The 21,164-nt window shown below is 46.9% G+C and overlaps 1 protein-coding gene and 1 long non-coding RNA gene across 2 annotated transcripts in view; one reads left to right on the plus strand and one right to left on the minus strand.

Moving 5' to 3' along the window:
• DDRGK1 (DDRGK domain containing 1) overlaps positions 1–13,493 on the minus strand; it is a 33,492-nt gene extending 19,999 nt beyond the window's left edge. The window contains 2 exon segments of the mRNA XM_066317462.1: positions 6,514–6,681; positions 13,366–13,493. Coding sequence (XP_066173559.1) covers positions 6,514–6,681; positions 13,366–13,453 — 256 coding nt within the window. The 5' untranslated portion in view covers positions 13,454–13,493.
• Positions 13,494–13,648: 155 nt separating this feature from the next.
• Positions 13,649–14,278, plus strand: LOC136359924 (uncharacterized). The gene is made up of 2 exons (XR_010743382.1): positions 13,649–13,761; positions 13,926–14,278. It is a non-coding gene; the product is annotated as an uncharacterized lncRNA (long non-coding RNA).
• The last annotated feature ends 6,886 nt before the right edge of the window (positions 14,279–21,164 follow it).

The raw sequence follows: 21,164 nt of genomic DNA on the forward strand, positions 1-21,164 counted from the left end.
TGGCTTCAGGTGTGAGGCAGGAGGTTCAGTTCACGGTGGTAAAAAAGCAGTCTAGCACTCCCCAAGTGCTGTGCTTGGGCAGCCTGGGTTTGTGCTCAGCTGGGAAACCCCACACACTTGCAGCTTTAAAACTGAAAGAAAGCAGGTTTAGATGGGATACTGGGAATGAATTTTCCCTGTGAGGGTGGGGAGGTGCTGGAATGGATTTCTAAGAGAAGCTGTGGCTGCCCTTGGATTCCTGGAAGTGTCCAAGGTCAGGCTGGACAGGGCTTGCAGCTATCTGGGAGAGTGGAAGGTGTCCCTGCCCATGGCAGGGGGTGGAACTGGATGAGCTTTAACATTCATTCCAACCCAAACCATTCTGTGATTTCAATAGTCCCACCATTCCCATCTCAGGAGTCAGAAAGCACAACCAGTGTGACATATTCTGCTTTACACAAACGTGGGGCTCTCAGCTGGCCAAGCTGAGATGCTGGCTTCAGGGAATCTTTGCTTTTCCTTGATATTTTGAACATACTGAGAGGCAGCACAACAGGAAAGTTATCAGTCGCACAAGTGTCTGAATTTCTGGAAATGTACAGACTTCTTTTTAAAAATGCTTTCCAGTACCTTTAGAAAATGTGTGCTCATGTTCTCTCTAGGACAGAAATTTAGCAGAATTCTGTACTGTGCACAGAATAGGCATAAACTTCCAAAATAAATAATCAGGACCTTAAAAATCATCTCATTCCAACTCCACTGCCACTCCCACCATTCCACTAGACCAGGTTTCTCCAAACCCCATCCAACCCTGGCCTAGTTGTTCTTCTCTGCTTCCTTTTAAATTTTGGGTGAAGCAAACGGATTCCCATCCATTAAAAAGAATGAGAATTGCACAGGTGGTTACTCACAAGAAGCCCTTTGGGCACAGCCAGCTGCCTTATTTACTATTTATACAGCACCTAACAAAAAGAGTAAGAGAAAGGAGGGGGAAATATGCCAGGCAAAAGCAGAAGATGTTATTAACAGTATGTAATTAATACCCAAGAGTGTGCGACACCCCACTGGAAAGGTGTGGCCATTCTGCAGTAACACAATCCTGTGGTGGGATTAATTATAGTCTAGTAACTAGTCTTAATTTCAATTTTCTTTAATTTTTAATTTCATTTGGTAGCTATCCACTATAGAAACAGAACAAGAAACTGGTTATTAAAAAAGCAGGCAATACTTAGGGCAGAAAAGTGCAGCAGACACAAAGGACAGCAGACACAAGGACAGCAGACCTTTAGAGCAGAATGTGAAGTTTATTCTCAGCTAAAACCATTTGGCAGAAGTGAGAAACCACAGATCTCCCCCCTGCACAGGCTGTCTGTGCCTGAACAGGATCAGACATTCACTGGGGGCACCAAACTCACTGGATGAGTAGCAGCAAGGCAGAATTGACTTTTGATTCACTAGTTGGGATATTAGTCAAAGTTTAACTGTACTAGAAAGGTTTTTCCAACTGATTAAGCATTAAAATAATTTCAACTACTACGCCAATTAACGCAGCTCCATTCACAAGAAACAGCGTGGGACCACATCACTGGTTCTAAATTTTACACATTTTCCAGATCATTCAGCGCTAAGAAAAAGTGCTTTATTTTAAGAGATTTCAGCACAAACACATTCTTCTTAAACTTAGGCACAATATCCATCACTCAATGGGGATGAAGAATTATTTTTACATGTATTTTTGCAAAAAAAAAGTAGTAGAAAACACTCATACAAGATTTTTTTTTTACCTGCATGATTTCAATGCTGAGCTTAGATGCCACGGAAAGCAATAAAGAGCATTTAAAAATACTCTATTATCACAATTTAAAAAACTTTATAAACCTTCTTTATTTTTTGCTTTCTTTCCCAATAGTGATTAACACTTACAAAGAAAAAGTGAGATTCTGATCTCCAAGCCTTGCCATGCAAAAGAAGAGAGGAACTTTGGATTTCATTTATGTTGCACTCATTAACTTTTCTTTATCATGTTTTATTTTACAAGCTTGAGCACTCAGACTGTCAAAAGCTGTTGGATTTATCATTACTGATGCCATGGAAGTAAAATAATTTAACCAAATGTTCACTGCACTGGAGATTCCAACACTTGTGCTCCGATGCACATGCTAAAAGCTCAGAGAAAAGCCATGCAGATGTTGGGATATTTAACCTTTTGGAGTTCTATGTTGCTGCCAGAAATAGACGGCCCACAGATTGGGGTAAATAATAAAATCAACCTGACAAAAACAGATTATTTCTTTGAGGGAGTCCTTACTTCCCGTTGTTAAAAAACCAACGAAGACAACGATCCACACAAAGTCCGATTTTTTGGCAACATTTTTTACAACAAGGCAGAGAGGTCATCTTGAAGATGTGAAAATGTCTTTCAAAATCAAACCCTTGAAAAATACTCCCTGGAAATGGACTGGGCTGCTGAGGCTCTTCTGGCACTTCCCTTTTGCCTCTTTTTTTCACTCACACCCCCAGCCAGACCCAGAGCATTGCCCAGTGGTCCCTGTCCTGTGGGACATTTTGGAAAACATTGGCCTTTCAAACAAATCTGTTTTGCTCACACCACACCATGATTTAGGCCAGTTGTAATCACCAGTTTCTCTCTCCCTCACATCAACAGCAGCAAAGTTTTGGCCTGACACACATCTCCAACTGACAGAAAACCTTCACCCTCGTTATTTTTACCACAGCTGGATCAAGACAACCCAACTGTATCTGTCATTATTTCATCCTCCTGAGTTTCTGTCACTTGAGAGGAAATTTCATTTTTGGTGTAAATATCAGATGGATGGGTCACTTTCTGCTCCAAAATGCAGTCTCAAGAGAAACACCTTCTTCAACTCTGAGCTCTTTATAGTGTTCAAGGACAAGGAGCAGGTTTGGAGGGTCAAGCTCAGCTTGAGAGTTGGGTAAGTGTTTTTTCTGCACATGATCAGCAACCAAGTAAAAGCTCTCAACAAAACCCTTATGTCCACCCAGAGATGAGCAGAATCCAAGTGGATGCACTCAGAGCATCAGTCAGGCAAAAACAAGAGCCAAGCACACCCTCCCTGGACAGTAAATGAAAGGAATTTGAAACTGGAAATGGGTAATGCCATTTATTTACACTACCACATGTCCCGAACAATTCTCAGTCCAACTCCAATTTATCCCCTTTTCCCACTGCTTAGCTTGGCCTCTCTTGCCCTAAATGATTAATGCCTGAAATCCTCACCCATTTATGCCTTGCAGCATTTTCATTTGGCTGTAGCAAGTCCACAAAGCCACCTCTGTCTGGGTTCAATTTAAATTAAGACACACACAGTTAATTAAGTCTGCAAGCTGCCATCTCAACCTAACCACATGAATACACAAGTCCCGCTCCAGACTCCTTTTCCACAGAGAAAGGAGCAGGGACCCTGCTCCAATGTGCAGAGCACAGAGGCTTTTAGCAAGACTCCCAGATTGCAGAAGGCTGCAGGAAAGGCAGGAGTGCTGTGGCTGGAATTAAATTGGGCAATTTAAGGCAATCAAAACCATTTTTTCAAAGCTAGCCTGAAAGTCACACTGGTGGAACAGCTCAGGGGTCTCAGTCATTTTGAGAATTATTTGTACTCAAGGAGAACCATCTGCCAGCAATTTTTGGCCATCAGAGGGTATTTGCAGGTGCTGATGTTCTCCTGACAGGTGACTGCGTGGAGCACTCAATCACCACGGAGAAATATTTCTCAGTGAGCTGAGGCAGGGTGGGCTCCTGTCCCATGGCACAGCTCACATGGATCCTGGGAATCAGGAACCCAGCAGTGTTTTCTTCTGGGAGGAAAGTCAAGGTATTTGGTGTGCACTATTGTCTGTCTGTGACAATCTGTAACTTAATTTAGTTAGCCACCCCAGCAAGCTGAAGAATCACAACCTGGTTTAGCTCCACTGGCAATGGGTGAAGTTTTGAATAATGAAAGAAACATTCACTATCTCTGTCTGGTTTAAATTACTCCTTATCCAGACCTACAATTAAGACTTAAGCTACAGAAGGGACAATTAAGTTTTCAAGGTTTTGATCTTAGTGGCCGGAGTTTGGTTTTGTTTTTCCTCCCCCATGCCTCTGTGAGAGATTTGAGTCCTAGCACAAAACACAGCAGCAGCACAGGCAGCTGAAACCGTGGACTACAACTTTACCCTCAAAGCTTCTTTCTCATTCTGGAATTGAAATCTGATTGTTAGATGGAAAACAGAAAACCCTCTTGCTAACCACAACTCCAAAGTCTGCAAGAGCTGCTTTGGGGACATTTCCTAGAGTCAGCAGAACTGGCTCCCAACAGGCAGAACTCTTTGGTGGCAACAGCACTTCCTACCTGACCCCACCTTATGACTCTTACAGGGACACAGGGATGGTCAGGGCATCCTCACACCCTCCCTGAGGTCAGTGCTCAGTTCCTTGCAGCGATGGGTTAGTGAAGAAATCACTTCTTGGCAGAAGTCAGTAACACAGAGAAGCATCAGGCAACTTTGCCCAGAGTGGAAATTCCACACACACCGAACAGAAATTTATGAGTAAACACTGAAACTATTCAAACAAACAGACAAACAAAAATCTACTTCAGTTTGCAGATGTTTTCAGCATTTACAAGGGAAGAGTGCAGAAACCAGACCGGCCTGGGTTTGGTGTTTGTGTCTAAATTGCCAAATAATTTTTGCCCTTCAGCCCCGGTGATGCACTGGGCTCTCTTTCCAAGGAGTCAACAAATTCTTTAGCCCAAAACTCTGCTGTGGAGAGAACCTGCTATTCCATCTGGTTCAAATGCAAGCAGCAATTAGGCAAAACTATTCCATAATGCAGTGACACAGAGAACATGCAAAAAAAAAGGGATAAATCCAAGAGTGATTCCAGGCTTGTGCCAAATGTCCACAGACAGGCTTTAAGACATGCAACAAATCCTTCTGTAAGGGGAAAACCCAAATCTCACAGTAAGACAGGTAGCTCAGGGCCAGGCTGAAGGATTTGCAGCACAGAGGGTGGCTAATCCAAATTAATAATGGCCACTGGTCACTGAGCACCTCAGCACTGGTTAATCAGGGACAGATGCTTCTCTCCACAGCTCCTCTGCTCAAGCCTGTGCTCACTCTCCAAAGGCTTTGCCGTTCCTGCTGTGCACCTGTGCTCAGCCACTTGGAAAAACCATCCCAAAATATGAATAAAACCACCCACAGAAGCAGCACGAAACAGAAGCAAAGAGCGAGAAGCTGTTTTAATTTGAGTAAGAAATTAGAGAAAACAAATAGAAGAAGGCATGTCATTTCAAAGGGAACTTCATGCAAAAGCAGCAGCACTTGCATCTGATGTACAGAGAGCTGCAAAAGAATTATTTATAAAGCCCAATGACATAGATTCTTCTGCTGCTAAGTGACAAAGTAAGATAAGATAAGATGAGCCACTTGCTTTGACAGCTTCACTGTCGGCCTTCAGCATTCAAACTTTTGATGTCTGGAGTTGAAAACCAAGTATTTTTAGATTCCATTTTCTTTCCAGGATGTTATCACACGAGAAGAAATAACCAAAGTTGAAAAGTTCACACCTGTCCATTCTCCATCTGTGAAACTGCTGAACATAATTAGCTGGAAAAGCACATTCAACCTGCCAACATGAGGCTTTCCTACAAATTGCAGGGTAAGAAAAGCTGAACAAAGTGCAAGCAGTCCCTAATGAAGGTGTCACAGAGGTGTGTGCTCAGTGCATTTGCCTCCTGCACATCACAAAGACACCCTGATCTCCACTGCAAACTCCAGTGCAGCAAAGCCCACTTGAGCAGAAAGCCTGAACACTTCACCCACGATCTGAAAGTAGAAAGAATCCAGGGGGGTGAATCATGGTGATCTCATCTCTCCAGCAATAAAGAGAATAATGTGTGAAGCTTCACCAGAAAAGGGAATTGTACTTACAGGATGTAGAAAGATGTTATTTATCACCATATTTTTGTCTATGACCACACCACAGAAATGTAGCTGTGAACTGGAAATCCAGCACAGGATTTACACAACATATTTCAACAGCCTGCTGGCAAAATGCTGCAGGTCTATGGTGACCTCCAGGTAATCTACTTGATCCTGACCACCACCTGCATGGCTCTCTGGAGAGCAAACTCCACATTTTGCAGAGAGTACATTGGGGAATTAATGCTTTCCACCAATTTAAAAGAGATCAGTAATTTACTACACTTGTTATTCAATGCAAGGTGTGGATTCTGCTTTCCTAAATTTAATTGAATTCCCTGCATGGCTAAGCAGAAATACAAAAGTTTTTAGGAAGGATGTGAAGAGGTCTGGCACCACAAATAGCTAGGATTCACCTCAGGAGGAAGCAGAGGTTTAATCTAAGGGGTATAGGGAGAAAAGGGATGAAGCAGGGAGAGAAGACAGATTATGATCAAACTGTAAATAATCCACCAGCAAAACTCAACAGCTTCCTCCAGGAGGCAGCTGCACCCTTTCCCCAGCTTTAACACCTGCTGTTACCTTCCAGCCACTCCTCAGCCTGCTGGACTCTCCTCTGGGCTATCAGCCTGTTGCCCATGTTCCTGCGGCGCCTGGGCATCCCCTCTGCTCGTTCCTCCCCATGGGGCCGGGGCCTGGCCCCTGCTGCTGCTGCTGCTGCCGCCACATTCTGCTGGTGCTCCTCGTCAGCTGCAAGAAGGAAATAAAATATTCCTATTAAAGCTGATTCTCCTTTCTGTCTTTTTGAGTTACTAAACAGCAAGGACCCAAAAGTGTGTTTTTCTTTCTGAAGTATTCTGATTTTTTAAAATATTAATTTGTACTGGTGTAACATAGATTCATCTGATTGAAAGCTCAGAGCCTGAATGTTTCAGAGCAGAATATGGAAATCATTACACATGAAACAAAACCTGAAGAGCAAACAAGGATCACAAATTACACCTGAAATAAACACAGTTATGGGGTAACTTCATTCTACCCCGCTGATTTAAACTCCCCAAAACACAGGTAGGTACAGACAGGAGGACACTTAGGGTCACTGCAGCTCTCACTGCCATCCTCTCTGCAACTGCTGCAGTTACTAATTAAGATCTGGCAAATGAAGAATATCCTAAGAGGAGCAGCTGGGAGCATGGAAGTGACCAGTGGGTTTAATTCAGAAGTTTTCCATAGAAAACGCTCAGATTTCCTGTTTCTTTTAAATATAGCAGCAACGCAAAAAAATTAAAACCAGGTATGTCATCATCCTTGATACCTGCTTTGCATATTCTAGCAAATATAACCCTAACTGGTATTTGTTACCTGCTCAATCCTGCAAAATATTAACTTTTAAACCTTAATTCAGGCAAATATTCAAATGGTCTCATGGAAAAGTGCAGAATTACTCACTCCAACTCAGGACACATTTATTTTGTGATCTGCTGGATGATGTTGTGTCCCAGGTCTCCAGCATCCCCTGATCCAAACAATGCCTTCCTAAAAAAACTCCTATTAGCATATCTCCCGTCAGAAAATGGGATGAATCTGAATCTATGCAGCACCAAAGGTCTGCCTGCAGCTCACCTCAGCTATCTCAACCTTCAAAGCTGACTTTGGGGCTGATAAGGACACAGCTGCAGCCCTGAGCTCAGCAGAGTCACCTGGGGCAGGCTTTGGCCAGCAGAACCCTCAGCAGCTCACGCTGCAGCTGCAGGAGACATCACAGGGATGTGACAGGCCCCCACGAACTCCAGCCCCAACACGCTGTGACACTTGGAACTGAGTCACTGCCTGTCACGCTGCTGTCACCCTCCTGGTCCCATCCAGCTCTGCAGACAAAACAGGGCTGTGAGAAATCACTGAGTGCAGGCTCCAGAGACGCTGCTTCAAGGCTTGCCCAGTCCTACCCACAGCTTATTTGGAATGCTATTTCCCCAAAGAAGCAGAGCAGCAGATCACTTCTTGGACACTGATAAATACCAAAAACGCTCTGCAAAAACCTTTTTATACAAATGCAGTATTTTTCTTCCTAAGTTCTTGAGATATGCTGCAATTCAAACCTCAGCATCCTTTCACCTGCAAGCTTCAGTTCCCAAGATGGTCCTGCCCAGCAGCTCAGCTGTGCAGCTCCAGCACTCATTCATTCTGGTTTTGGTTCCTGTTGTCCTGTGAAACAGAGACTGCTTTGCATTTTATGAAAGAGGAGTCTATTTATAAGCCACGTATTTCTTTCAAACCAAAGAGCTCAACCCTCACAGAGAAAAACATGTGAACCAAGCTCTCTGCTTTTCTTCATTTAATTCTCTACAGGAGACTCAGTAATTCCTCAAAGTGACCAGTGCGGACTGGGCTCAGGATGTACTAAACCCTATCAACCCTGGCCCATACCACAGTCAAACACACAGAGCAGCTGGTGGGACAATATTTGTCACATCTCCAAAACATGCAGATTAACAGAAGACACCAAGCCACTATAGATTGTCACTTAGTAGGAAAATAAATGTTTTAATGAAGCTTTTTTTCTTCCTTCCAGTCTCTAAAACATTTTTCCTGACTGCAGATTCTTTTTCAGCAGCACAAGCTGGCTGAACACGAGCCAGTGGCACCTGATTTGTGGTAGCACTGGGGTGGCAGCAGGGCCAGGGCAGTGCCTGTCCCCTGTGCTGGCACTGCCAGGGCACCTCCAGTGCTGGGGGTGGTTTCTGAGCCCCTCGCATCAAGAAACACCTGGAGGGGCTGGAGAGTGTCCAGGGAAGGGAAGAGATGGGGAAGGGTCTGGAGCACCAGGAACAGCTGAGGGAGCTGGGAAAGGGGCTCAGCCTGGAGAAAAGGAGGCTCAGGAAAGACCTTGTGGCTCTGCACAACTCCCTGACAGAAGGGGACAGCCAGGGAATTTGGGCTCTGCTCCCAGGGAACAGGGACAGGAGGAGAGGGAACGGCCTCAGCCTGGGCCAGGGGAGGTTCAGGTTGGATATTGGGAGAATTTCTTCATGGAAATAGCTCTCCAGCCCTGGCACAGCTGCCCAGGGCAGTGCTGGAGTCCCCATCCCCAGAAGGATTTAAAAGTACTGTGAATGTGGCACTTGGGGACATGGGTCAGTAGTGGCCTTCGCAGTGTTGGGGGAATGGTTGGACTGGACAATCTCAGAGGGCTTTTCCAACCTTTTTGACTCGAGCATTCTACAGCTTCTGTTTGCCAGGCACTCAGCTGGGCAGGGATTTGGAAAACATGAATGGTATTCACTGCATTTCTCCTTGTTCTTCGCAGGAGGAGAAAATCCTCATTTGCTTTGGTGTAACACACCTGGACCTGCTCCCTCAGGGGTCAGGGCTTTGCCCAAGTGACTCCAGACACAGAATTTGTTGCAGAATGCTTCAAGTTCAGCTGGGTGCTCTCCCCCCTCCTGAGCTGTGTCACACTCTGATGGCACACAGAGGGGAGGCTTCACAGAACAGAGGGCACACTTAAAAATCACTTTTCCTTTTTCTTGGGACTGGACTGACCATCAGATCTGAGCTCAAGAACGATTTGTTCAGAGGTCTGGCCCTGCTGGAGTTTTTTTTCCACCTCCTGCAGCACAGGGAGGGCGTTTGACTGCTGCACTTATCTGAACACATCTCTTCATTTTCCTGGAGCTGCAGAAGCCTCAGCAGTGGCACCCCAGGCTAGTCAGATCATGCAGAGATTAGTCACACAAGCGCTAATTAGCCTTGATCCAGAGCCATCTGAGTGAAAATTAATGGCCAGCATTAAAGAGGTGAGACAAATGATCCAGAAGCTTTGCAGAATGGCAGGCCAGACCGAATTAATGAGATAAACCCCTCAAATTAACAGTTAATACAAACAAAACACTCAACAGCTGTCTGGGCAATGGACACAGGCTCAGTTTGTATTTGAAGCTGCGGTGCTCAGGGTCTGACTCAGCCCTCAAAAGGCAAGAATATTTTTGTGCTGGGCATAGCAGTTCTGCCTCGGTGTTCAGGAAGCATCAGTGCAGGCAAGAGATTATTTCAGCTGACTTGTCAGCCAGGGCAGGGCAGCAGCTCTGAGACTATGGTATTGGCTCCTTCCTGAAGGGAGAGAGAGAGAACAGACCTGTGACCTGCAAGCAGAAATCTCTCCTGAACTGGATGTGCAGTACCACTACAAAAACCACCATGGAATCATTCAGAGCCCAGATCAGGACCTCCTTTTACACTCTCCAGGTAGAAATCTACCCCTTCACGAGATTACACAAACTTCTGCTTACAGCAGAGATGCTTTTCTAGACAAGCAAGAAAAACCCTTTCTTATCACAGCACCTTCCTCTGAGTTCCATCAGATGAGCAGGTGACACCTGGGCTGGCAGGGCTGCCTCAGGGACAGAGCTCCACCTGCTGCACCCTCACACGTAGTGGTACTTCCCACCACCCTGCTGGCACCGTCCAGCAGCTTCTGCCTCCGTGCAAAACCTCTGAAATTCAGGAAGGGATTCAAAGTTCAACAGGTGGAAGCTTCCCAGGGAGGTGCTTTGGCCCAGTGGAGCTTATCAGAAAGAGAGGTGGCAACCACGTGTAAAATCAAGAAACGCAACTTTTTTTTTTTTTTTTTTTTTTTTTTGTCATTTTCAGTAGAACAAGTCTAGGCATGATCCTGCTGGAAACAACGTGGGCTCAAAGTGACTTTTCAAAGGAAATACAAAGGTACAGGATTGACCTCTCCTGATCTTTAGCTCCCTAAAGCAAGCAAGTCTTGAAAATTTTTAAAAGCCAATTTCCACGAGATAACACAAAAAGAAGCTGCTGCCTCAATTCCTGCACGTCAACAAGAAAAGGTGAGAGTTCCACCACTTCTTTAGGACCAATGTCCCTGATTTCAAGTCCTTCCCAGGTGGAAACACAGATTTATTGGCAGAATTGTGGCAGCTTCCATTCTCCACCTAAGAAATTGGAATAGGAAAGCAAATTCCTGATTAAAACTAAATTTTGTGGCTGTTAAATATACTAGAGTCCAAGTGGTTCTGAAAAATAATTTCTGTTGTGTACAGAGAACAAAGTCATCCGCAGCAGCTGAAATTCTGTGAAGGTCTTTACCATGACAGAAAACAATATATTAAAGTAAAAAATATCTTAAAACCACAGTAAAAAAAAGCATGGCCAACTTGAGTCAAAAAATTACCATTAAAAAAATGCTTCAACATGATTAAATTGTCCTGAACATAAATTAACTTCAACCAACTTGCTCAAACTCAGTATTAAAGCTTTCCTCAAAATAACTCACATTATTTAAAATGAATGCTTGGGCTTCCATTTAAAACTTTGAATGCTTAAAGAGAAAAGAAATCCCCCCAAGCCCCACAGCCCCTGATTTATCAAAATGATGACAGGAGTCAAGCTCAGGAAACAATGTATTTCTCCAGGACATGTATTCCTCCCTCACTTTTACCAAAATCTCTTCATTCACAGGAATACAATAAAATTACACCAGTTTCCAAACCTTTCCAAGAGAAGAATTTAGACCAGATCTGTGGAAGCAGAGGTGTGTGGAAAATGTGTTGGAAAAATTAATTATCAGCAAAATCTGCTTTCAACACAAATCGCTTACCAGCACAGAATTGCACTGAGTGACTCTGTTTATACTAAAGGTGTGGTGGTTTTTCCTCTTAATTAAAAATTATCAAAGCAACTTCCCCAAAAGAAAATGAATACCAATTCCAACCCCAAAACATTCCATATCCCCAAAATCTGTGGAGGTATTGACTAGGAGTTTATAGAGTTTGTCCTGGTTAAATATCTTAATTTGACACCTGGCAGCCAAACAACCTCGCTCCTTCCATGGTGAGAACACAACACGGTCAGTGAGTTCGCACCACACCTGACTCCTTCCCACCCAGACAAGGTCACTTCTACCACACAGGAATTGGCAGTGTTGGTTATGGTTGGACTTAGTGATTTTTCAAGGTTTTTTCCAGCCCAGCCGATTCTGTGCTCTAACATTCATGAGCAGTGACATAGAGCTGAAAGTGCTGCATCATCCACCTGCTTCCCACAACACCGGGACTGCACTGGGTGAAGGTGGAAGAGGAGCAGAAGTGGGACATGGCACAAGATTGAGGACAGGTGCCTCTGGAATATCTGCAGTGAGGGAGACTGCACCCTCTCTGGGCAATCTTCTGCAGCTCTCTCCGTAAAGAAATTCTTGCTCATGTTCAGGTGAAGCTTCAGTTCCTGCCTGTTCTGTTGTGCCACTGCTGGGCCCCCAGAGCAGAGCCTGGGCCCTGCTCTGAGCCCTCCCTGCAGACACTGATGGACATGGATGAGGTCTCCTCTCAGTTTCCTCTTCTCCAGGCTGAACAGCCCCAGCTCCCTCAGCCTTTCCTGGTCAGGAAATGCTCCAGCCCCTTCATCATCCTCACAGGCAGTGCAGAACCCACTGCAGGTCCCTGCTGTTCTGAGGAGCCCAGAGCTGGACACCAGAGCACCCTGGACGTGCCTCCAAGGGCTCAGCAGAGGGGCAGGATCACTCCCTGACCTGCTGGAAATGCTCTTATCCCAGGATCCCCTTGGCACAAAAGAACACTGCTGGCTCAGGGACAGCTCGGTGTCCACCAGGCCACTCAGGTCCTTCTCATGAAGTCGGACCCCCTGTCTGCCAGTGCTCAGGGTTGTTTTTCCCCAAGTGCAGGACCTCGAACTGCACTGAGCTGAATTTCAGACGGTTTTTCTCTGCTCCTCTCTCTTGCCTGTAGAAGACCCTCTGAAGGGCAGCGCAACCCTTTGAGATATCGGCCATTCCTTGTTTTGTCTCATCAGTGAACTTGCTAAGGGAGCATCGACCCTTTTGTCCAAGTAACCGCTAAACAAGCTACGAACACTAAGCACAGAACCCTGGCGGACACCACTCGCGACATGCCTCTACCTACACCCTGCGTCCCTGATCCCCGAGATCTGTAGTCCATTATCCCCTCATTTACAAGAACCTCAGGGACACCTTCCAAGTCCCAAAGCCCCTGACAAAACCTCCGACAGAGAACTCAAACTTCCAACCCGGCGCCCCTCACCCTGGAGCCGCCTCAGGCCGGGAACCCCCAACAGCAGCGGCACTAGGCCTCGGTGCCCCCACCTCGCAGCCTGCGGGGCAGCCCGGACGGAGGGCGGAGTTAAGACGTCGGGACACCCCCGGAACCCTCCCCGGGTCACCCCAAAACCCCTCGGGACCCCCCAAAATCTCCGCTCCCCTCAACATGGCGGGTCCCCCTCGGGGGCCGCCCGATGCACGGCGCCCCCTGGCGGCTCACGAGAAACGCACCCCCCCCTCCCCCGCGCGGACTCAGTTAAGAGCAGGGCCGCGCCCACCGGAACGGGCCTCAGCGGGGAGAGGGAGGCCCGGCCGGTCTACTCAGAGCCGCGACCCACCTGCCCTGGCTTGGCCGCGGAGGCGGGTGGCGAAGAAGAGAAGGACAGCGAGCAGCACGGCAGCGGCGGCGAGCAAAACCGCGTCCATCCCGCAGCAGCGGCCCCGCCCACATCACCCTTGGTACGGCCCGTCCTCTCCCCCCGCCGCAAGGCCCCCCTCGCGCGGGCTGCCCCGCGGGGTGCCTGTGGCGGCGCGGAGCGGCGGGCACGCTGCGATCGGGCAGGCGCGGCGCGGGCAGCCCGCGGGAGGGGTCCTGGCTCGTGCCTGAGGCGGGCGCTGAGGGAGGGCGCGGAAAAAGGAATGAAAGGCGGAATTAAAGCTGAAGTTAAAGGAGAAATTAAAAGCTATGAGGGAAAACCGGCCGTGAGCGCAAGGCCCGCGGGTTTGGCCGCCAGGTACGGCTGCTGGTGACGCGTCCGTCGTCCACACACGGCGGAGATCCTCAGCCGTGACCCCGCACCGAGTCCACCCCAGGCAGGCCCTGACATCTGTCGGGGTGTGCCAGGCAATGATGAAACTTAAGTTACACCAACGAGTCATTTCTGTCTTCTGCCTTTAGGTCTCAGGAATTTGGGAATGGGATGAAGCTGGAGCTGCTTGGCTCAGCAGCGTGTCCGGAGCGATGTTCTGATCTGGCCTGAACCAAACGTGCACAAAAAAATGCAGAAACTTGTACTGGAGATGGAGAAGAAACTTCCCCCTTTTGCATGGTCACCCACTGTCGGATCTGAAACTTGTTCAGGCTCTGCCCCAGTCCTATGAGTGAGAACTGTTTTAAGCTTTACCCATTTTCACTTTGTGGTTGTGAAATTCTGGCTAATCAAGCCCTTTCTTGGTTCAGAAATGCTTTCAGTGTGACTGTTGAAAGCACTCTTGGGGGGAAGTGTTTTAATAAATTGAAAATGAGAATCAGAGGCTATGGGACCTAAAGGTGATCAAAAGAACTGTTTTAGCTAATTAGTCATTGCTGTGGACTCCTCAGCTCCCTGTTCCTTGTCACGAGCTCAGAATGAGTTCAGATCTGTCAGTACTTGAAAAGCAGCTTCTGCTGAGGGATTTGCTGAAATTTAGCAATGTAGAACCAGCAACACAGTGGGAAGCTCTCAAAAAAGAACTGAACTACAGGCTGAATATTTTATGGCAAAGTTTTATTTTAGTAATAGCCTTTAAAAATCTTATTTTGGGAGTCATTCATAGAATCATAGAATGATTTGGGTTAGAAGAGCCTTAAAGCTCATCTCACTCCATCCCTTGCCATGGGCAGGGACACCTTCCACTGTCCCAGGTTGCTCCAAGCCCCTTCCAGCTGGGCTTTGGACACTTCCAGGGATCCAGGGGCAGCCACAGCTTCTCTGGGGACCCTGTGCCAGGGCCTCACCACCCTCACAGGGAAGATATTCTCCCCAGTATCCCATCTAACCCTGCCCTCTGGCAATTGAAAGCCTTTCCCTGTGTCCTGTCCCTCCATCCCTTGTCCCCAGTCCCTGTCCAGGTCTCTTGGAGCCCCTTTAGGCACTGGAAAGAGGTCTAGAATCTCCTTGGAGCCTTTTCCAGGTGAACACCCCCAGCTCTCCCAGCCTGGCAGAGGGGCTCCAGCCCTTGGACACTTGGAGGATCCCCGTGGCCTTTTCTGGACTCTCTCCAGCAGCTCCATGTCCTTCTAATGTTGGCCCCAGGGCTGGAGGCAGCTCTGCAGGTGGGGTCTCACCTGAGCAGGGCAGAGGGGCAGGATCCCCCTTTTCCTGCTGCCCCACACTGAGGGATCAGCCCAGGGCACGGAGGGCTGTGGCTGGGCCATGTGGAGCTTCTCCTCCCCGCCAGCACCCCCTCACGTTCAGCTTTGGCTGAAGCAGTTGTGGGGGAGCTGGAGGTTCCCAGACCCTGTTTGTCATCCAGCCCTGCAGGCAGCATGCACTTGTGTCAGTGCTGAGCATTTTATTTCCCTGCGTGATCCCTACAGCCTTGAATGAGGAGATGGTGTTAATGATGGGATGTCACCTGCTCCTCTCTGGGCTGCAGAGGGAGCAGAGGAGTTTTTCCTGTAGGTGTCACCAATATCCCGCGTAGAAACTGAGCTTAAACTCCCGAGGAAGGACCGAGCGTGGGATGCTGAGGTCGGTTTGATATAACACCAGAGTCTTCTGAAATATTTGAGATCCCTTGGGTTGTGTTTCACAGAAGGCTTTTTGTATTTTCCTAATTTAAGTCTAGAAAAATCCCTCTGTTTTTTTTTCAATAACCATGTAAATTCCAGAGGATTTTGAGGCTGGCTTTCTACCAGGACACTGGGAGAATGTGTGAAGGCTGTGATGAGCTGTGGGTGGTGATTGAGTTTGGTGACTGCTGCTGGAGCGTGACTTGTTCCACTCAGTCATGCAAATACTGCAAGAATATCATGGAATCATGGAATGATTTGGGTTAGGAGGGACCACAGACATCATCTTGTTCCACCCCCTGCCATGGGCAGGGACACCTTCCACTAGCCCAGGTTGCTCCAAGCCCCGTCCAGCCTGGCCTTGGACACTTCCAGGGATCCAGGGGCAGCCACAATTTCCCTGGGAAACCTGTGCCAGGGCTCAGCACCCTCAGAGGGAAGAATTCCCTCCTTAATATTTAATCTAAATCTGTCCTCTTTTAGTTTAAAAATGCTTCCCCTTGTCCCAGCAGTTGTAAATCCTTAATCACAATAATCCAGTATTTGCAGACCTATGGAATCTTCTCACCCAGTGTGGGAGCAGTGCCTGATCCCAGTACAGGCTGTTTTAAGGGAAAATTGGTCTTTTTTTGAATTTATTGTGACAAGAGGTCAAATAGGACATTCCCACTCAAACGCCTCATAAAAACCACAGAATCGTTAAGGTTAGAAAAGCCCTCTTGCATCATCATCTATGCCCCCCACTGCCAAAGCCACCACTAAAACACCGCGAAGTCCCACCTGTACACTTAAAATCCCTTTAAATTTAAATCTTTGTAGGGCTGGAGGGCATCCACGTTTGAGTGCTCATGACTTTTTTGGAGCAGCCGGGAAAACTCGCCCAGCTGGCAGAGCAGCCCCGAGGCTTCGATTATCGATGGCCGGTAATGAGGCTCTAAGGAGAGGCAACTCCGTGCTAATAAACTAAAGTGCATCCAGGAACTCGGTGTATCCCGGGCCCTGGGGCCAACTGGCACAAAACGCCCTCTTCTTCCACACTCCTCACTTGCCTCGCCTTCCAGGAGAGGGTGGCTGGCTGCAAACTGCCTGCTGGGAGCTGTTCCTGGACTGCTTTGAGCCGGGAATGATCTAGGAAAATGCAGCTTGGCACTCAAGTTTGTGCAGCGGGACTTTCTAGCCATTTTCTCCCATGGATGTACTTCCCAGTGCCTGGGCATGCCTTATTTTCCAGCAGGGATGCAACCTTCGTGCAGCAGTGTGATAAAGTGTGTTTGTTCACTAAATCTGGGTGAAGGGATATAGATGCTTTGCTCACTAGAAGGGTGAAGGGAAATAGATGTTTTATTCACTAGAAGGGTAATAGGATATAGATGTAATAAAGTACATTTGTTCACTAGAAGGAGTGAAGGGAGATAAGTAAGGTATGTCCGTTCACTAAATCAAGGATGAAGGGAGATAGATAAAGAATGTCTGCTCACTAAATCAAGAGATAGATAAATTGTATAACTTTACTGACCCCTTCCTGTTGAGATAAACATTTTCAGGGACACGCTAATTGCGATGATTAACTGCATCTGAGGAAAGGCTAATCAAGACCCTAGCAACACAGGATGGACATGCGCAGAGTACATCGAGGACAGTCACGTCGACAAGGAACAGAACTGTATAAGAGGACACCAGAGACCCCGGATCGGCGCGGCGGGTTTGTGGGACGAAGAGCCCACCTGTCGCCCAGCGCTGAAACTGCTTTTGCTTTGCTTGCTGTAATTAATAAAATTTCAATTGGAAACCATAATTGGCTTTTGGTCATAAATTGGTAACAATTTGGTGCCGTGACTCGGATGGGAATGCTGGTGGACTCGTGAGGGGCTTGAGGAGGCGCCCCACCTACAATAATAGGTGGCCTTGGCTCCCGGTCTTCACCCCACTCCCACCGACGATCCGAAATTCAAAGCAAAGGCAGGGAAAAGACCGGTCGACCCTATAAATTCTGTGCACAGGAGTCCGGACGAAGACGCAGGAGCGCGTGAGTACTGCCCGTTGAGCAGGGGAATCCGTTCGGTCGGGGTCGGGAATCCCGGAGTGTGACGTATGATGTGTGCGTGAGAGGGAAACCGGCAGCCGGATTTCCCAAGTGAGAGCGGACCCTCAGTAGTGCGTTTCTCATTGCCCGCGAGGGCGTGAGCCACGAACCAGGGGAAGCGAGTGAATACGTGTGAAAAGAAGGCACTCCGGAAGATGGGACAGGGGAAAAGCAAGCCCCCTCCACCCATAAAGCCCCCTCCAGTACTTAGGAACTCCCCGCTAGGATTCATGCTGGAGAATTGGGAACATTATCCCGGGATAAGGGAGAAAGATAAGTCTAAAATGATACATTATTGTGTAAAGGTTTGGGGAGGGCAGAAAATATCAAAAGATGTGTGTTGGCCGATGTATGGGTCAGCTGATGATTGGGTACAGCAGTTATTGAACTTTTGGGTGAACTCCAAAACCCCTTTCAGTCAGGAGGAAAGTGACTATGCGGCAGTTTGGCTGACGACACCAGGGGTCGCTATTTTCAAACTTTCAGAGGAAAAAAGATCTAAGGAACATAAGGCTCGAAAAGAGGAAGAAATTCCCATGGGACCCCCACCTTATATACCCCCGTCACCACTGGCTCCCCCTCCGCCTCACCCCGAGCAAAGTGAGCAGGAGGAACTGGAGCAGGGACCGCAAACACGTAGCAAAACCCGGCAACATAACCTATTTCCCTTAAGGGAAATGCCGATGGGGGGTCCCCAACCACAGATGGGATTTATATCCGTACCTCTTAACTCAGGTGACGTACGGGATTTTAAAAGAGAGATGGGAAACATCCTGGAAGACCCTTTAGGGGTAGCAGAAAGAGTGGATCAATTCCTAGGACCTAACATATACACATGGGAGGAGTTGCAGTCCATTCTGAACATATTATTTACCGCAGAGGAAAAGAATATGATCAGACGTGCTGGGATGCGCATTTGGGACGCCCAGCATGTCCAGGGGCCCTTAGCCGATACCAAATGGCCCTTACAGAATCCTCTCTGGAATCATCAAGACCAAAACCATAGAGGACACATGCAAGACCTTAGGACTATTATCATCCAGGGTATTAGAGAGGCTGTTCCAAGAGGCCAAAATATTAATAAAGCATTCAATGAAAGACAAAAGAAAGATGAAACCCCCACGGAATGGCTGGAGAGATTACGAAAAAATCTGCAGTTGTATTCGGGCCTAGACCCTGAAACACCGTTAGGACAAGCATTACTAAAAACACATTTTGTAGCAAAATCATGGGAGGATATTCGGAAGAAACTTGAAAAATTGGAAGATTGGCAAGATAGAGGTTTGGATGAGCTATTAAGAGAAGCACAGAGGGTATATGTTAGGAGGGAAGAAGAGGGTCATAAGAGACAAGTTAGAATGATGGTGGCTGCAGTCAGGGAAAGTAGAGAATCGGATAGGCAGGGTAAGGGGGAGAGAACCCGGAGACCACCCCCAAAGCAAGGGGGACCGGTAGAGAAGAAAGAAGAAAAGACTTGCTTCTATTGTGGTAAACGGGGACACTTTAAAAGAGACTGCAGAGTCAGGATACAGGATGAAAAAATGTTTAAAGAAGATTAGGGGAGTCAGGGGCTCTACATATTGGGGACCCCGAAACATCCAGAGCCCTTGATAAAATTAAAACTAGGTCCCCAAGCTAAGGAGGTAGAGTTTCTGGTGGATTCGGGGGCTGAAAGGTCCACCTTACAGAGTCTGCCTCCCGGGTGTAATTCATCACGGGAAACAGCCCTCGTTGTGGGAGCGAGTGGGATTCCGTTCAAAGCCGGGGTGGCTAAAGACATTTTAATAGAAGCAGAATCCAAACTGGGGGTGGGGGATTTTTTGATAGTACCCGAAGCTGAATTTAATCTATTGGGACGAGACTTGATAATTGAATTGGGAATAAATTTGGAAGTTAAGGGAAAAGAACTGAAAATAAGACTCTGTCCTCTTAGAGTAGAAGATGAACAAGAAATAAATCCTGAAGTTTGGTATACACCTGAAAGTGCAGGACAATTAAAGATACCTCCCTTTATGGTCAAAATTAAAAACCCTGAGATCCCGATAAAATTAAAACAGTACCCTATATCCTTGGAAGGTAGGAGAGGATTAAAGCCTGAAGTAGAAAGATTAATAAACAGGGGATTGCTAGAACCCTGCATGTCCCCATTTAACACTCCCATCTTACCAGTAAAAAAACCGGATGGGACATACAGACTAGTCCATGATTTAAGGGAAATCAATAAGCGAACGGTTTCCCGGTTCCCGGTGGTAGCGAATCCATATACCCTACTGAGCAAACTGGGACCTGATAATTTATGGTATAGTGTGATTGACCTAAAAGATGCCTTTTGGGCCTGCCCCCTGGACGAATCATGTAGAGATTACTTTGCCTTTGAATGGGAGGATCCTGATACCAATAGAAAACAACAATTAAGGTGGCGAGTTCTTCCCCAGGGCTTCACGGAGTCACCCAATCTATTTGGGCAGGCCCTGGAGCAACTCCTGCAAGAATATCAACCCCACCCTGAAATAACATTAATCCAATATGTGGATGATTTATTGATTGCAGGAAAAGAGGAAGAAAAAGTCAGAAAAGAAAGCATTAAATTGTTAAATTTTTTGGGATTGAAAGGACTTAAAGTATCAAAAACGAAATTACAGTTTGTAGAAGAAGAAGTGAGATATTTGGGCCATTATATCAGTAAGGGGGAAAAAAAGATAGATCCGGAAAGAATAAAAGGAATATTATCCTTACCAACTCCGGGGAATAAGAAGCAGATCAGACAATTGCTGGGGTTAGTAGGGTACTGTAGGCAATGGATTGAGAACTATAGTAGCAAAGTAAAGTTCCTGTACCAGAAACTTAGCACAGACGGGTTATTAAAATGGAGTGAGGAAGATAAGGGAAAACTACAGAGGCTACGGGAGGATCTCGTTAACGCTCCGGTCCTAAGCCTACCAGACTTAAAAAGACCCTTTTATCTGTTTGTCAACATAGATAATGGTACAGCTTATGGGGTCCTAACCCAAGATTGGGCAGGGAAAAAGAAGCCGGTGGGATACTTGTCAAAGTTATTAGATCCTGTGAGCCGGGGATGGCCCACTTGCTTACAGGCAATAGTAGGATGTGCCCTCCTGGTAGGGGAAGCTAAAAAAATCACTTTCAATAGCAATCTTAAAGTACTATCTCCCCACAATGTTAGGAATGTACTCCAACAAAAGGCTGAGAAATGGATATCGGATACTCGGCTCTTAAAGTATGAAAGTATCTTACTAGAAGCCCCCAATCTGACTTTAGAAACTACCAGCTTGCAAAATCCTGCACAATTTTTGTATGGGGAACCAGATGACACAAAATTAGTACATAATTGTCTCCAGACTATAGAAGAACAAACAAAAATTAGGCCTGACTTAGAGGAAGAAGAATTAGAAGAGGGAGAAAGGATTTTTGTAGATGGGTCCTCCAGAGTAGTGGAAGGCAAAAGGAAGTCGGGATATGCTGTGATAGACGGGAAAACCCTTAAAGTGTTAGAATCAGGACCCCTGAGTGGCACCTGGTCAGCCCAAGCCTGCGAACTA

This window comes from Sylvia atricapilla, chromosome 4 (genome assembly GCF_009819655.1).
Source record: "Sylvia atricapilla isolate bSylAtr1 chromosome 4, bSylAtr1.pri, whole genome shotgun sequence".
In the NCBI taxonomy this organism is placed as follows: domain Eukaryota; kingdom Metazoa; phylum Chordata; class Aves; order Passeriformes; family Sylviidae; genus Sylvia; species Sylvia atricapilla.